The 18,366-nt window shown below is 38.0% G+C and overlaps 1 protein-coding gene across 1 annotated transcript in view; it reads left to right on the top strand.

Moving 5' to 3' along the window:
* ETNK1 (ethanolamine kinase 1) overlaps window positions 1-8,056 on the top strand; it is a 33,031-nt gene extending 24,975 nt beyond the window's left edge. The window contains exon 8 of the mRNA XM_069806610.1: window positions 953-8,056. Coding sequence (XP_069662711.1) covers window positions 953-1,025 — 73 coding nt within the window. The 3' untranslated portion in view covers window positions 1,026-8,056. The remainder of the gene's footprint in view (window positions 1-952) is intronic.
* The last annotated feature ends 10,310 nt before the right edge of the window (window positions 8,057-18,366 follow it).

The following is an 18,366-nucleotide window of genomic DNA, read 5'->3' as shown; positions in this document are numbered from 1 at the left end:
TTAGTCTAAACATTACTTAGCAACAACTGAAAACATCAGTGTTATCAACATTCTTCTCATACTGAACCCAAAACATAGCACTATACCAGCTACTAGGAAGACAATTAACTCTATCCCAGCCAAAACCAGGACAAAGAGTCAGGAATCAGGGCTGTTTTGTACAAAGGGGCTTGTTTACTATTTGTTGCATGGAGTGTTGATCTTGGAAATTCCTAATTTTTTTTTAAAGAGTCTTTGTAAAGCTAATGAATGTTAAGTTCTGTTTCCTGAGATGCTGGCCAATGGTGTATATGTACGTCTTTGGCATTTTTTTAAATGGTCTTTCATGGTGACAAGCAGAGGAATTCATCTTTCTATTGGGGACTGGGCAAGGTGATAAAGTTAATAATTTCATTTGGTAAAAGATCACACTTTAGAATTTTTTGCAGAGACTAAGCCAGTTTACTAGGCTTAGTTGTGTTATTTTTGTAAATGAGACAAATACGAATTTCTTCTTGCATCTAATTATTCTCAAGTAGAAGTACTTGTTAGTAACCACTAGATGGCACAAAAACCCCAAGTTAAAGCACAGGTGGTAGAACCTGAAAACTTGTCAGTTTTGAATAAAATGTCATTCTTGCAATGATCAAGATAGGATTTCTCTGGAATTGTAGCTGTCTGTTGTTGGACACTCTGTTAAGAACTATTAAACACAAAAACACCACCTTTGATAATTCCAGAACAGCATCTGTTTTGCAAACTGTAGCAAGCTGGGAGTGGGGTGGTGGTGCTGAGGAAGTACCATAATATGGTTGCTCTGTTCTTAATTTCTTCCTTTGGCAGCTGCTAAAGGTCAATGTTGGAAACAGTGTACTGGGGTAGGTGGACTTTTGACTAGTCCCACCTAGCGTGGCTGGTTTTGTGTAAGGAGTTATCTGCTCTTAACTTCAAATCTCTCTCTTCCTTTGAATAGGTATGCAATTGTTCGGTTTAACCAGTATTTCAAAATGAAGCTGGAGGTCATGACACTAACTCTTCCTGAGTAATGAAGAGGAAGAAACTTACCAAGTGGATAGACAACGCCTGAATCTTTTCTGAGAACAGATACTGGAAAAAAGCTAAATATTTGTTGAAGTTCTGTAATGCTCACTTGGTGGTTCTTGCTTTATAAATAATGCCTCTAAACAGTCCTTCAATGTTAAATTTAATATAAAGATCATACGTACTGCTGTTGATATAAAACGGATTAGAAACTTGCTAAATCTATAAAAAGTTGTAGAAATGGCAATTTAATCCTTCTCTGTAATTTAACATATGTTGTATGTGAATTATTTATTACAAGTTTAACATGATTCCATTGCTGCTTTCATCATTTTTGTAAAAGTTGGGTGCAGACAGTGAAGTTGTTCCAAAGGATTTGTTTAAACAACTTATTTTATTGAAGTTGCATTAACTTATATTAAAGAAAACATGGTCAGAGAATATTAATGTTTTAGATGTATACAAGCAAAATGAGTGATAATAGACTTGAGAGATCACCGCTGTGGTGTAACCAGGGAAAAAGATTAAGACGATCTTTATTTTTTTCCCTCTTTTTTAAAAACAAAAAAGGTAGCTTTCCATATGATGGTACTTTTCTTTTGTATAAGAATCAACCAGCTTGCTGAAATGATAAATAACATTTTGATTTTTCCTTCTTGATGCATTAAGCTGTAGAAATGCGAAAGTTCTGTTGGCCATCAGATTCTTTGAGGATATATACCATCATAGTGTTAGATGGACAAGGTACCATCTCTAACTTCTCTGTGGGAAAGCTGCTTGTTTATTAAGTGTACTTTTAAAGCAAAAGAGCCCTATTCAAAAACTATATTCCATTTTGAACCTTGATTCTAAACTTGAACACTATTCTAGTGTCTATATTTGACGTGCTTCAGCAGTATCTAGCGGAATGGACTATTGAACTGAAGATTAGTGAACAGAGATTCTGTTGTACTGGGGAGCAGACACTTAGGTTTACAGTTCGTATATTGTTGACATCTTTCTGCTTTGTCATCTTCTAACCTTGGATTCTAGTCTTAAATGCTTGGTCCTGTAGTTGCAGATTCTGGTATGTCTGGGGTTTTTTGTTTTGTATTTTTGGGTTTTTTTGTTTGTTTTTTCCTGTGGCAGTGAATTACTTTTCAAAGTCTCCAGTTTGAAGGATAATATGGAAAAGTATATGACTTGAACAGTGGGGCTTTGATCGTCACACACGTTTTCTTATTTCTTAAAGCTATGATACCAAGAATGGTCTGGATTACAAAATGTGAATCAAAAAGAAAATGTTTACTTAAACAATGTATAATTTCGTGTGGAAAAGAGGCTTTAAATCTGGAAGGGGGAGGGGGGTGGGTGGGGTGGGAGGAGGAGAAACCCACAACAGACAAATAAAACCCAACAATGCAGTGTGGAGTTGGACAGGCATGTACTCAACTCTGATTATACTCTGAAAAACTTTGCACTTTGGTCACATAAGTGCCCACATGTACAAAGTCTGTGTGTGTGCATATACAGGTGCAAACACAAACTTACCTGAAGAGTAAATATTGTGGGGAGTCTGTTGTACAGGCTCTAGCAAAGATATTTATTCAAAATTGCTTTATGGCACACTGCTGTGTGTATATATGTGTATATGTGTATACACACACGCATACATATATATACATATGTGCTTTACAAAAGCTTGGATTGATTCAGGACAAAGAAAATTGATGTGAATGAAAAATTTTCACATTGAAAGACCATTTTGAATGGCATTCTGTTATTTTACAAAAGCAAGGTTTGGGATTTTTTTCCTCTTGTTTATATTCATATCTTTCCAATTTTTTTTTATTTCCTTCAGTCAAAACCTTAAAAATCCTAATACAAATGAGAGAACTGGGATTTTTTTCTAACTTGAAATTAGGTAACTATTTTCGTTAGCATTTGTTAGCTGGAGGCTACTAAACTGGACAAATTTTCCTGGTAGTTAAATAGAAACAAATAGCTAAAATAGACATTTATGTTTTCCTTTGTAGCAGTTATCAAGGATGTTGCTAGAGCTCATGAAAGCACTGAAGACTTTAATCTTCCGTACTTTCTCCCTGTTGACATTATTGACGTATGTTGAATAATACCTTGCTGTCTTGGTAGTAGTCCCTTTAAGTTCAGCAAGATGTGCTTGGAAGTAAGAGTGATAAAGATTTTTGAACTCTTACTACTATTTTCTTCAAGTGGTGGCTTTATTTCTGGCAGTGTTGCTTTGTATCTGTGAAATATTTGAAAAAGGCTGTGAAGTTCACTTGGTCTTGGGAAATCTAACATTTGACAGATCCTAACTTTTCCAACAGTTGGCAAAACACATTCCCTTTTCAGGTACCAGTACTATTTAAGTTTGGAGTTAGTGTATTTTTTTCAGTAGTATTTTTGTTTGTATAGCTCAAGTAGCAATAACTGTAGGAGCGGAAGCTTGCTTCTGCAGAACCAAAGCTCTTCATGAGTGCAGCTCAATCTCATTCTTGTGGAGTGAAGTTCCACTGAATCCCATAAAAGCACTTTGAAGCAGATAGTAAATACTGCAAGCTTTTCCTGAGCCACTTTGAAGAAGCACAAAGATCATCACAGGTTACAGTGGTTGACTTTGCAGTACTGGTAGAGGCTCTCATTTTGCATGTTGAAGTTGATTTTACACACTGAAATGCTGCTTTGCATCAGCTTTCTTTCAAGACAAGTGCAGATTAAAACAATTCTTGATTAAGTTCTGAGGAAATACTGTAAAACATTTTCCAAAATGAAATGCCAGTTACCTTGAGCCTTGTTCCACATCGTTTGAGCCAGTAGCACTCAGATATTCTCACTTGCTAAGGAATATCTACAGATGTGTTAAGCTTGAAGTAGTAGTTTGCAATAGCATTGCAGATTATAAGGTAGCTTGAAACTGTGAATACAGGACCTTCTGAATGTAAATTAGGTACTAGAGCACCGAACTAGAGAACATGTACTTGTTTCAATTAATTTATCTCAGTCTCCTTAATAGAAATGTTAAGATACTTGAAGGAGGACAAAAAATGACTGAGCTCTAGAAACATCCTGTAGTAGTTTTGACTGTGACTTGCCAAGAAGATATTCTTTTGCCTTTATGTTAAGCTAAGGGCATGAATGCCAAAATTAATAATTCTTACTGTAGTTAAACCTATATTGTAAATATGAAGAGAATTATTAGTAAGGGCATTCTTGCATAAATAGCATCAAGTCAATAGACCATAGTGGCCTGGTTGCTTTTGTAAAGCAGAATAGTGTGAATTTTTTTCTTCTCATTTCTGCAGTCAGATCTGGCTAATCCATGCCTAATTTCTTATGTCACCTAAGCATTACAGATTTCTGAATGATAACTAGTCTCTTGTCACATAATTTTAAATTCCTTTGTTTACACTTTTTGATTTGCATTTTAAAAGGACTTACCAAATTTGCATTAACCAGGTCTGACTGTGTATGTATATACAACAGTGTAAATAACCATTTGTAAATTAGTGTGAATTGTACTGTATCTTGCATTTATGGACTCGTGTATTGCATTGTATTCTCTCCTATTTTGTAGAAATTTTGATGTAAAGAAGAAATCTTAACTCTGTGTGCGGACTTCTTTTGTTAAATTGACCTGTAACAGAGCATAATAGTTTTTTGTTAAGGTATCCATTTATAGCCTTGAGTGTCTGGTGTCTTTTTTCCCCCCGTAAGCTTTTTTGACATCTTGCCCTTGGGAATGATTCTGGGAATAAAGGAATTCATATGGAACTAAGATCAAGAGAAAGCCTATTCTAATAATAGGGCAAACTGTGTTGGAGGTACATGTAGTACCTGTGGAATAGGGAAAGCTGTTAAAATTGTTTAAACTTCCAAAAATTTCCTATATGTTCTCGAATGCTGGTGACTTCTAAACATAAGCATGTTGAAGTACTCTTAAAGGGTGCGCTCCCATGGTGACAGCAGTTGAGTTAGTTGTGATAGAAGTCCCCCAACTTAATGTTTTTGGTCAATATAGCCTTATAATGGGATTAGTTGCTAACTTGTAAATGTTCATAATAAATGCCCAAATCACTAAAATAGTTCTGCCAGTCATTTTCCTCAACACTAGAACTATTGGTAGCCCCTTTAGACTATTTGAAACTTAACTGAGGTATTTCCCCTGTGTGCCATTCCCTCCCCCTTCTCCCTGTGTCCACAGCCCTACTTCATTAGGGGAAACATGACTATAGAAGTTTCCTTTCCATGCTTAATCATCACTATTTCCTTTTGGACTAAAATTGTATTCTATTTAGTCAGTACATGACTTCTCATCAGAATTTTTTTGTGTAGGAATTCCCTTTCTGAAGAGGCCTTTAATCTTGGAAGCACAGACATAATGAAGCATAGTTTTCCCAAATGCCTGACTGTTTCATTACTGTTGCCTTTCGCTGTCTGTTTTGAACTCCATAGTGTCCTTCAAGCTGTTAGTTTATTCTTGTCACTGCTGCGTTTAATAACTCTGCTGGAAAATACTGGTGTGTAAATCTCATTGTCCGTCTGACAAATTGATCTTGATACAGTTTGTACATCCTGTCAGCTTTACCTGCTCTGGATGAAAGGTATGCATGCTTATCAGTGTTGACATGTTATGTTACTAGGGTCCTGGGAAGTGAGTTTATCAAAGAAGCATTAGTCAAGAGGAGGGATGGGCTCATTGACTATAAGTAAAGGGAAATAATTCACATGGAAACTTGGGCTTTTAATGTAGCAAGGTATTGGATATGCTTATTTACCTGCATGGTTTAAGGACAAGAGTGAATGGTAAAAGGTAAAGTTTGTTTCAAAATGAAGTTCAGATTTTTTAACAGCCTTTGGCAGCTAACAAAAGCTTACAAAAATATTCTTTTGTTACTCCTACCAGCAGAAATCTTAAAACAAATTTAGGTAACTTTCTGATTAAACAGAACTTTGTTCTATAACCCGGGGGAATATAATCTCTTGCTTGGTGTAGTCCTTCCTCTAATTTGCAGAGGAGGTTGACCACATCTTACCTGTCTGTGTTTGAGGTGGCTGTCTATTTTTGCTTTGTTTTAATGTTTTTGTGTTGTTTACTGTGTTCTTGGATGCCTTCTGAGGTGTGCTGTATTACTAAACTACTGGAATTGGCTACCGTCTCCTATCATCTCTTCCACACCTGGCAGGTTGTAATTATAGTCTTAGAACACAAAGCATTTGAGCAAATCTTGAGGTTGTGCAAGGCTGATGTTGAGCAGCCTTGCAGCTGATTCTCCCCCCCCCCCCCCCCCCCCCCCTTTTTTTTTATTACTGTGGGCTGCAAGCTGATTGTTTTCATTAGTTGTGAAAGACGGGAAAAGCCATGACCTTTGGTATTGTGCAAGGTAGGTGTTCTGTTAGCCAACTGCACAACTTTTAAGGAAGGGGCTCTTGGCAGTGAGAAACCACACAAATCCAGTTGGGACATGTTGGAAGAAACCAAACTTTGTGGCTTATAGACCTCTGGAATGGAAAGGAAAATGTGTGAAATGTTTGCATGTGCCACCTGTATGGAGGTGCTCCATCTAAGTGATGTGGTAAAACACTGGAAAAAGCATTGGTTTGAATTTTTTTTTAAATGACTTTTCCAGTTGGTCTGATCTGTAGAGATTAAGTTCCTGTGATTTGGAAACCAGTCAACCTGGGTGGAGAGAAGGAAGAAATGTTCCAAAAGGTTATTAAAAAAAGCCCTATGCTGTTGATCAATTTGCAACATATAAGTGTGTGTTGGGCTTTTCTGTGTATTTAATAGTGTAGGTGGTGGGCTGCACGAGATTCTTTTATTAAAGGGTTTTATTATTATTGTGAAATGTCAGAAAACTGACTGAAATGGCCCTGAAGCCTGTTACGATCTTGGAACTGGCCAGACTTCACCAGTTGACCAAACTTCTGGTTCAAGGTTTTACATTGGCTGTTTCTGTAGGTTTCTGTAGCCTTCAAAATGGTTGAGCTCCTGTCTCTGGTTGCCTATGGTGTGCAACTTCATTCATGGACTTCCCAAATATGTTTGATTGATATTTATAGAGAGATGACACAGAGAAAACTTGGTGGAAATTAAAAGTTGTGTGAGCATTTAGAAAGCAAAGAAGTTACTTGAAATCTAACGAACTTTGAAAATAAATGCTGAAATAGCTTCAGGTACTGCACCAGCCTATTTTTGTTGTATTGCAACTGTGTTTTTTCTATGTTAAGTGGGTTTTTCTGTTTGTTTGTTTTTTACCCCACATAGAGATCCATTCAAAACACAAGGTAAGAGACTATGGAAGAGAAACATAAAAATGTTGTATAGAATGCCATAAAATGCAATGTGAACTGGAAAAAAGTATATGTTTCTAAGCTTTTGGTAGTAGTAATTCTTAAGTGTTATAAAAAAATGGTAGGTGTCAAGTCTTCAGTGTGTGAAAGTTTTTTTTTGTTTTTTTTTTGTAGAAATGTTCCTTTTAACATTTTGTATCTCAGATGCAGTCTGTGGTAGTTAATAATGCTGCTTTGTACAGAAGTGCGTTGAATAGTCTCAGCACCAAGAATGTATCCAATCTTTCTTAAATATGACTTAAAGTTAGATTCATTGGTTCTATCTCAAGCCTCTTAATCCAGTTATCTAAAACCCTTTAAATACTTGCAGAAACAGGGCCATAGCATATTAGGGATATATTCAGTTTTGTGTCTTTTTTTTTGTTACTGCTTATTTTTCAGTGTTCTTTTAAACAAGAGTCCATTTATGTCCTGTGAATAAAATAAGCTCAATTTACAAATACGCTTTTGTCATCTACCAGCACTGTCATCCCCCCAAAAGGTCCCCATGACCCTTCTTGTGTGTTGTGGAGTTTAGATGCATCATTTATCCATTGGAGTGAATTGTATTTCTTTTGAACTAAATGTTATTGAAGCTATTATAAGGCCTTCTACCACTGATTAAATGAAGTAATGTACCTTTCAAAGAGATTTATATTGTGTAAATAATTTCAAACTGCAACAATAAAGTTTGTTTCTAACTGCACTGTTAGCATATATTGTGATGATTTTGCTTTCCCCAGGTTTGAAAGCACCTGATACGGAATACTTCAGAGTTCTTAAAGGCTTTTGACTTGTGCTCAAATGTACACCTCTTTCTGGGATTAACAACCCAGCTAAAAATAATACTTTGAGCCAGTATTTGGCTTGCACAAAGTTAAGTCTTCTAACAGTTTTGCGTATTAAATAGGCTTGGTCATTGACCACTGAAATGTCACACCTGGGAGGCAGGAATTAGATGGAACATGGCTGTCAGGAGGGATCACTACCATTGAGGAAATGGAGGAAAGCATGTGAAGTTTGGCTGCTCTGAAGTTTAATTTGTGCACAATAAAGGCCATGTTAACTACGGGGGACCTATTTTACAGGCTGATCCATGACGCTGAGGAAAGGCTTTGCATCCAGTGCTAGTGGCACAACGTTAAATACTTGCTTGGGGGTTAACTGGAATGTTTTGATGTACATCAACAAAACTCTGCTTCCTTCGTCGTGATTGTGCACCCTAAAGAGAATGATTTCACCATGATACAGATTTTATGTGGGCTTGAGTTAACCCTGTGCAGTTGCCTGCAGTGAATTTGAGGAAAACATTCCTTGGGCCAAAATCTGTGCCCTGCCATCCGTGTCACTGAAAATGGGCGTTTCCTGCATACACCAAATACAAAATTTTGGTCTTGTTCATAGTGGGCTTGATTAAGGTGTTATCAGAGTTTGTGTATGTGTAGTAAGGGACAGGCAACAAGCAAATAAAGCAAAACCTTAAAAGTTCTGTTGAGTGCAAAAGTAGAGTAACCTTTAGACTATGAAAAAGCATTGACCCAGCGTTGTAGGACACTGGAGACTTGAGCCTATATGTCTTTGCTTAAGTAGGTTTTTGTATGTATTTCCTTCTTAATTTGCAAGGCCTCCACCTTTTAACTCTGTTTTCTGGAAGCGTAATGATCACGGAGTGATGCTCTATACACACAACTTCGGCAGCCCGAGATTCTCAAAACACTCCGTTGCTGGCTCTTGACCTAAACACGTGGCCTATTTCCATGGAGCTTTTTGCTGCTGAAGTACTACTACTACAGAATGGGTGAGTTGAATTGTTTTTCAATTTAATAGAAAATATTCAGACTATGGCTGGTTATCTAGGGTTTCTCATCCCTACTGAACTGCTGCTGCTTAGAGCCAAGAGATGGTGTTTCTCTGGCATCCACTGCCTAAATCCTCAGAACTTTCCACAGAGCTAAGTTGTGGCTATTCTTTGTTTGTTGTTGTAATTACAGTGAAGAGGAGATCTCCTGTGCTGATGAAATAATATGTTGTAACGTGGGATCTTTCTTTTCTTCCCCTGGTGAAAATCCTTCATTCACAACTTGGCCAGAAAATAGAGCAAGCTCTTACTGAGCTAGAAGTTGTCTGTGGGAAGTAAGGAAGAGGGTTTTTTGAGGCCACCCCAGAAAATATGGTCCTGAATAGGTTATTTATTTTCCTCAAGATAGAGCAAACTAGAGACACAAAATAGGAGGGAGAACAGTGGCATGTGTAGTGGACTCCAATACATAATGTATTGAAATGTCAACTATATAAAATGTGCATTTCTAGGAGTTTCCCTGAGTGAATTAAAAATAGCACATTTACCCTTAATAACAATAGAAAGCTGATTCGTGTTATATAGGATGTTTATAGGCTAATAGATACATTAAATAGAAGGCTTTATTTCCATTCGCACTGCAGAGTCAAGCTGTAGTGAGAGTGCACTGGAATCTCTTATGCACATCCACAGGTGCGCACTGCGGACAGTTCTCTTTCGGAATTGGCACTTGCCACTGAACAGGTAGAGAAGGCTTTTTTTTTTTAAAGCCCCACAGTATGCTTTGATCACTGACATGTAGCGCCAAAAACATTTCTTTCATCAGGAACTGGCTTTGAGACAGGAGTGCGAACGTCTTGTCACACACTCTTTTGGAAGCCTTCCTTGAGACTCCAGACATAAGCTGCTTCCAATTCCCTGTTAATATTCCCTACAATTAATCTGCAGTTCATCCTTATCCTGGTCTCTTGCTCTGCTATTTAGAAGCAAGCTGCTCATCTGGTTTTTAAACTTTTAGGAGTGTGAAAGAGCAATACATAAAATTGTTCAAATAATAGCAGTCACCTGAGAGGCCGAAGGTGGTGTCTACTGCAAGTGACTGACTGAGGCAAGTCAGAAGCAGGGCTCATTATTGTAGTTAATTTCTGTTGATACCTTTATTTCTCTGTGCCCTGGGAAATCGAGTGGGATGACAGACTCCAGCACTTACCCGCAGGTGGCAATGGAGCTGCAGACTGTGTCTCATTGTTGAAGAAGCTTTTTCAAGACAGCTTATTTTTGTAGTACTGCATGTCGTACATTGAGTTAAACAGGGAAAAGGGTATTCTTTTATCTCTCAATGAGTTGCAGCCAAGATCTGTAATTGCCTTGCTCTTAATGTTGCATAACTGTTAGCAAGACTCAAGCCAAGCATTAATGAATTTCATCAGAACTTCATTTTTTTAATGAGCATCATTAATCGTTAGTCATGCGTGCTACAACCTACACTTCTCTAAAGTGGGGGTTTGCCAATCGTGTTGCACTATAAAAACAGCAGCATGTTTTCCCCAGATTTTCTCAGTAAAATAACAACAAGAAAAGACCATGGAGGGAGTGATCAAAAACCCCTTGTTTATTTGACCTTTTAAATACTTAAGATGCTCTCTGAAAGTTGGTCTGAAGCTTCAGCTTGTAAGCAGCTGCTGCCCCACTTTTCTCTGGGCTGTGGTAATACTGTGAGAGCTCTTGTGAGAGCTGGTGGGGACTGCAATGGGTCTCACCTACCAAACTCGAGTTGCTCCAAGCTACAGCGTTGATCTGGCCTCTTAAGATGGACTCACTGGGCTTCCTCTGTCTCTTGTTACAAAAATCAGTTAAGCTTTTAAGGTAAAACTTACTTTCAGGCTTGGAAAAATGATGACTAGTGATCTACTGGCTACTCTTTACTCCTTTGGATTGTGCGACTGGATGTGTCTAAAAGCTAGGGAAGGAGGGTCGGGTTCCTGACTGTCCTGGTGCACTTGTCCAGATTTAGCAGTTCTAGTAACTAGTCAGTGGTGATGTTTTATCTGCACTGAACTCTTGCAGCTTGTTCATACTTCCTCTGTATAGAAGTGGAGCTGACTAACTTGCAGAGGTGGATGAATTAAGTTGTCACACAGGTGTCAGACTGGTAGAATTTTACAAGAAACAAAAGCTTTTCCCTGTTGTGTGTACTAGAAATGCATGATGACTCATAACTCTGGCCCAAATAGTGCAGTCTCTCACTGCAGATACTGATTAGTACCAGGATTTCAAAAGCAGGTTAAAACAAACAAAACTAATCAAATTGTGTCTAATAATGCCGCGCAACAATGAAAAAGTATTTTCTGTATCTTATGCACTAAACCAAGAAAATGCTTTACCCTAATCTTAATATACGCGAATACTAATGTTTGTGGTTAAAACGGAGTCATCATCTAAGGTAGTGGTATATAGAGGGAAGAGTAAAAGAAGGGATCTTCATTTGCAGGGATCAGAAAGAAGAGTGTGGCTCTCCAATGAGAGGAGGAGAAGCTAGCACCCCATGGAGGAGAAAGATGAGGAAAGGATTATGGGAAAAGAATGGAAAAAAGAGTGGTTAATGAAAAGGTGTACTGACATGGTAGACAGTGGGGGGCTAAAAAATGGAGGCATGAAATAAAGGGAGCACCCAAGATGAGAAGAAGAAGATATTGAATAGAGAGGCAAGAATATCTTGGAGGTTTGCTGCAAATAATCAGCTTGCAGCTGAGAAAAAAATGGAGGCCTCCTTATGAAGGTGTTATAGTTCATTTACTTTGTTTCTCTGGCACGTATTGTCAAAAGCAGTAGTGAATTTGGGATATTTTTGTTTGAATGTCTAACTGGAGATCCAGCAGTGTTCAAGGCACCTTCCTACAGTTTCCCAAAACCAGGTCTACTTGCAAGTTCTGAGCTTCATGTTTTGGAAGTGTATTTATTGATTAGAGGTAGGGTTCATTTCAACTGCTTAGGATTTGATAGGCAAAAAAATTGAGAGGAAGAAATACAAAATGCATGCAGGAGAGAGTTCTCCAGTGCGTGCACATTTAGTCCCAGAACTACTCTGAATAAAACTCAACTGCTGCTATTTGTGTTGTGCTAACATGAATCTGATGATCTGTGCCCAAACGTTACCTAGCCCAGCTGATTATGCAAAAGTTTGAGAAGGAAATAGAAAGGCAAAAAGTAACCTCATAGGACACCTCAAATAAAGCAAGAATATTTGGGATAAAAGAGTTTCTCTCTATTTATCTGGTTTTGGCTTGAGGTGCAGTGTAGCATTGCAGAATTCCTCCTAGTCTATTTTCTATGGATAAGACTAGCAGAATGTGCTGCAGTTGGCTTTATGTATTGTGAATCAGAAAGACAGAGATTTTAATAAGTTGCTGGTTATTACCTATTCCGGGGTGTGTGTGGCGAGAGAGCTGTAATTATTACCTCTTACTTTGTATAACCTGGTCCTCAGCAACGGAGGCCAGTAAAATATGGCAGGGGGAGATGGCTGAGAAATTCAGCTTGTAAGAAATTAATATATGGATTGCATCAATGAATTGGTGAGATGGAGGCTACTGAGATCACTTCTTCATGCCAATGTTTTGTAAGTTGTGTCATTCAGTATCCTGATTTACGGCTGCTTCACTTGAGAAGTACATGCTTGTGTTAGGATATTGCAGGTGGAGAATAACTCTGGCAAAAATAAGTGATATTTTAAACTTTGCCACTGGGTAATGTTATTGTTGCTATGTTATGTTTCATAATGCTGGACCAAATAGGGGACTACTGCTGCTTCAAATCTTCCTTTGGGCTGTGAACAAATATACATATTAACAGGTGGGCTGACTAGCAGGAACACGCGTATCTGTCTGAGCAACTGCTTCAGTTTAATACCTTGCTCTGCTACTGACCTATTAACTAACCTGATTTGGGCCAATCTTGTTTTCTCTATTTCTCTTTTTCTGCTGTATTTTGCGTGTTTAGATTGCCAAAGTCCTAGATTTGTCCTAGGTACTGATAAACAATGGCAGGAGCCCCCTGTGTCAGACACAAAAACAGCTGCTACTGTCACAATTAAAACAAGCAAATCCCTTTCTTTATACATAATTCTGTATAAGAAAATTGATACAACCAATGTAAACTTAATATAGTTATAAATATAGTAAATATTATAAATACAGTAAATATTATTAAACCTATTAATATATTATCATAGAATATACATTATTCTGTATGATACATTGTCTATTACTATGTATTACATTCTGTATCTTGTATAATGTGTTATCATAACATGTAATTAAATTCATTAAAAACCATCTTACTCTAGAAACAAAATAGAGATTTCTAACACTGAAAGGCATGATTAGATTTTGAGAGCTGAAAATACCAGAAGCTGATACATGATTTTCTATGATTGTATCAGTTATTAGACTTAGTTGTGAACTATGTTCTACTAAAACCATCAGTCCTAACCAGTATCTATCATGTGTACATTAAATGGAGAAAAAACCCCAGCTGGCTGGCAAATATAATTTTCTTGCCATGGGAAATGATCTGAAATTGCAAAATGTTATCTTACTGTCATATTGTTCTGCAAAGAAACACATGGCATAAAATAATTCCATTCCTTCAAATAATTCAATATTTTATTTAAATATATAATATTCAAGTCATGTATGGCAAATAATAACTCTGAGTTGCACTTCCTAACTGTTGACTATATTTTTTTAAATAGAGCAATAGAAGAACAAACATTATCTATGCTACAAATGAGCTGACATCCAAAACTGTTTTGCTTTTTACTTTGTGTGTAAATATACACACACAAGGAAAGTGACAGTCTTCTGCCCAAGGACCTTAAAATAGAAATAAAAGTAGAGGAAGGTCATATTCCCATTTTACCACTAGAAAAGAACATAATAGAAATAGAAATTACAAACCTAGCTTCACACAATGAGTTTTGTAGCATGAACAGAAATTAAACACAGATACTGAATTGATCAAGCTTTTCAAATACATCTTTCTTTTTCTGAGAAAATGGTGCTCACTGAGATTGAAATGTTTATACAATTATGTTCTGTTTGCTGAAAATTTCCTGGGGTCTTGGGCAATGTATGAAGCATGAAGTAAGCTTTGAATTGGGAAGGAAAGCAGGTATCTCTCTTGCATCTGCGTGAGTCTCCCTGTCATCAGGGCAGTGATTTTAGATTGGCTCTCTTCTTCCTCCCCTAAAACAAAGGTTAAAAACTCAGTTTAATTAGAGTTAGTACCAAAATGTTGAAAGTTGGAAATGCTTTTGTGAAATTATGTCCAGGACAGTATTTTAAATCCGAACATCCACCTTCAGTGAGTGTTGAAAATGTTGATTATAAATTCATGATTTTCAGCATAATTTAAGATTCATTGACAATTTCCTGGCTATCTTCAGATAAGCTACCATGTGCAAATAATTAATGTGTAGAATCACATGCATTTTAAATGTAGTGGATATTAATAGAATGCTCTGATCTTTTCTGTAACGCAGGTCATATAAATTTTTTCCCCCTACAGCTAGGCTGAACCAAAATAACTTGTGCCTTCAGTAAACCAGCCAATCCTCATTTAAAGAGAGCCCAAAATGGCAAGCTTGCTGCTTTGACAGGTACCATGTTCCTATGGTCAGACTCATCAGTAAAAACAGTTGCTTCATTTTTCCTCTGAACGTCTGCCTTAAATTCCTTTTTATAACTCTCTGCTTAAAAAAAGTGACCTTTTAATCTCATTTTTCCCCCCATCACTTTTCAGTCTTCTTTCTGACAGGTAAAACAATGAAGCACACTAATTCCAGCTTATAAATACTTTCCTCATTGTACTTTTCCATGCTTATAGTTTTACACTGCTGATACCAGAGTGGGACATCATATTTCACTGTTGGTCCACTCTCAGTATCCTACTTGTTTCTCCCCTACTTTCATTTACTGCTTAGTTATTTATCGATTAAAACTCATCGATCCCTTCCTGCCAAGGCAGAGTTGCCTTCAGGCAGCAGAGTCGGCATCTTTGTTCATGGGGCCAAGGTCTAGATTTTCCTGATTTAAAACATGTGATATTTGAGTCACCAGTCTCCCAAGGTGATCTCCATCACACTACGATGGCCTCGGCCACTCTGCCAAACTCCTTATTACCTCGAAATTTGTCAAAAGTGCTTTTATATTCATTTCAGGATCACAGATGGTAATATTAAACAGCACTGGGCCATAAACTGATCCCTTTCACCATATATCTGATGCACAGTAATAATTCACTGCTGACAACTATTTTTTGAGATCTGCGAGTTAGCCAGTTTTTAATTAGAGCTCAATGAAACAATTCTTCTGTAAAAAAGAATTCTGTTTGTCAAAATCCAAATGTTTTGCAAGAATGTGTCAATTCTGACAAATATTTTTAACAAGAAAAAGTCAAAACATTTCATTTTTACTTTCTTGATTTATTTTAATAGTATCAAAACATTTTGTTTTGATATAAGATAAAATTGTTTTGACTTTATTGTGTTTTCATTTTCTTTCTATATTAAAATACCCTTACCATGCTTTATATTAAATATACCAGCTAACACATCATATTTAACATGAGAAGCTCAAATGAGATTGATAAACATTATCCAAATGAATTATTGGAAATATGTTGGTTGTTCTAAATCAAATTGGAGACAATTTTTAATCCATTGCCAATTTTGAAGTCACAAAATTTTGCCCTGATTTGGAAACCTTTTCAGCCCCTCTGCATAGGTCTAAATTTTCTGCAAGGTAACTTTGCATTCTGGATCCATTTAGCATCCCTTCTATAAATGATAAACAGTAACAGTGTTTTAATTATAATGGTAGTATCATTGCTCCACCTACTAAAGTAGACCTCATTTGTCACTTTCTAAATGGAAAAGAAAATATTTTTAAAGGGGTTTTTTTTTTGAGCTTTAGCTATGCAAGCTGTCTTCTTACAGTTCTTCATCTGGGAGGGTCACGGTTTAAGATGTTGGAGCCGGGGCCTCACATTAGTACTACAGACCAAGCCTTGCGAAATTGCAACCATTTCAGTGAAACACAGCATTAAGACAGCGGAGTTCTCTTCCAAATCTCCTGGCAAATGTATGGACAACTCGCAGCAGCGGCTAGAGCTGTGCTGCTCACAATTTCCCCGCTAACAGGAGCCCACCAGCAAAAAGCTGTTTGCAGAGAAAAGGGGGGAGACCCCAGTCTCGATGCAGCCCCAAGTATGCAGTCAACTTTCAGGAGTGCTTAATTATCAGTGCTTAATTAAAAAATTTTCTTGACCCAGCTTATGGTGTGGCTATGGAAGCCAACACGTGGGAAGAGCATGGTGTGAGACTGGCATCCAAAATGAGACCAAGGCCATGCTTTTAGGCAGCAGCCCATAGCTAGGTTGGGCTGTAAGCCTTGGTGGTGGGTGCTGTGCTGCAGCAGCTTTCTGGCCACCGAAATATGAAACACTGCAGGGTCGCAAGGGCAGGTATCCATACTGTTACCCAGCTGAGTGGGGCAAGAAGATGGAGCCTGGCCTGTTGCCAACCTTTGCTCTGATGAGTAGCGGGGCAGTAAGAGAATGATTTGTACAAAAATGACTTTTCCAAGTTGCCCATGGCTGGAGTAGAAGAGAAGCATTGAAAAGAGATCAGAAATTGAATGGCTGGGAAATGGAGTTTGAAACAGGGTTGGGAGTGGAAGGAATAACAGTAAAGAAATAAAAGATGGGGACACCAAGAAAATAAAAACAAAAGTCATATATGAATAAAAATATAAGAAAGTGCTAGTATTTTCCTTCACAACTAACTAATTCATTTGAGACTTACCATGAAAGCAGGGGAGAGATCTGCAGTGAACACAACCATCAGCTATGTTTATGCAAGCAAAGGGGCAGCCTTGGGGCTTCTGGGGATGTGCTTGTGTGGCGAGGGCCACAATAAAGTTATGCATTATGCTCCTCTTTTGTCCATCTGCCAGCTCTTCCACAGTGTATCTCCATTTGGGGCATAACAAAATGAAACTGGTCTGGATGAAACTGGTAGAAATGTTCCAAAAAGGCTGAAGATCTTTCATTTTTACAGGCTTCAAAAATAGATGGTAATTTCTGAGTAGGACACGGGTAGTGAAATTGTGGGCCAAAGATGTCCCTGGCAGAAATTCCCATTCTGATTTACTCCACATTACTCAGGTTAGGAAAAGGGATCTTGTTTTTGGTGAAAGTCACGTGGAAAGGGGTGGAGATACTCATTTATCTAAGTTGACAATATTCCTGGGAACTACTGAGGCTTATTTTGTAAAATATCTAAATATTCCAAGTAAAGTCTCTGTTTGCACAGTAAATAGCAGTAGCTAGAACAAGCTGATGCTGTCTCTCAGTCCATCTACCCAGGTGCATAGCTATGGCTGCTCCGCTGCACACCCATCATGGGCAGGATACAGAAATACTGAAGTGCCATTGACATCTCAAAGTACCTCACCTGTCTAAATATCTGTGTATGTGTCAAAGGACCAAATGAAAGTCTTCCAGATCATTAGGGACGCTAAAAGCTATGAGCTTCCCTTGACCTGGAGGTTAGATGGCGTTTATCATTCTGCAGTTCATATATGGGTAAAGCGAGGCACAAAAGGTGGGTGGTTTATCAAAGCTCACTCCAAAAAGGAGTACAAATTAAAAGACAAATTCTGGCACAATGGGGAGCCCGTGGCACGACTCCAGATGACGTTAGGCAGCTTGGCTCGCCTGACATCCCCTTGCAGCCCTCCCTCCTCTTTGGATGTCTTCCCTCCCCTCAGAACTAACAGAGCACAATAATTTTTATAATGAAGGGCCAGGTCTTCGGCTTGTGTTCAGCCACCAAGCTGCAGCAAAATCACTGGAGATTGGCAGGCTTTATACCAGCTGAAGCTCCAATACCTGTCATTTCAGGCCCAGTGCTCTGGGCTCCTTGTGGTAGCTGGAGACCAGGGTTGCTGGTTAGAAGTCTGAGCAGAAGCAAAAAATGGGGATTTGCACTGTTCTTCCCATCCCACGACTGGCTCCACTTGTAGGTGGCACAGTATCCTTACCCAAACACATCGGATTCTTGTCAGCCAATTTAAAAATAGACTGTCAGGCACAATCCTGCCTTTTCCTGCAGTTTCTGGCTTGCATATAAGTTCTTTATTTCAACCTCTCCTTCC

This window comes from Haliaeetus albicilla, chromosome 19, assembly GCF_947461875.1.
Source record: "Haliaeetus albicilla chromosome 19, bHalAlb1.1, whole genome shotgun sequence".
NCBI classification, from domain to species: Eukaryota; Metazoa; Chordata; class Aves; order Accipitriformes; family Accipitridae; genus Haliaeetus; species Haliaeetus albicilla.
Note: the sequence above shows the minus strand (reverse complement) of the source record. Positions and strands in the feature narration are given on the sequence as shown.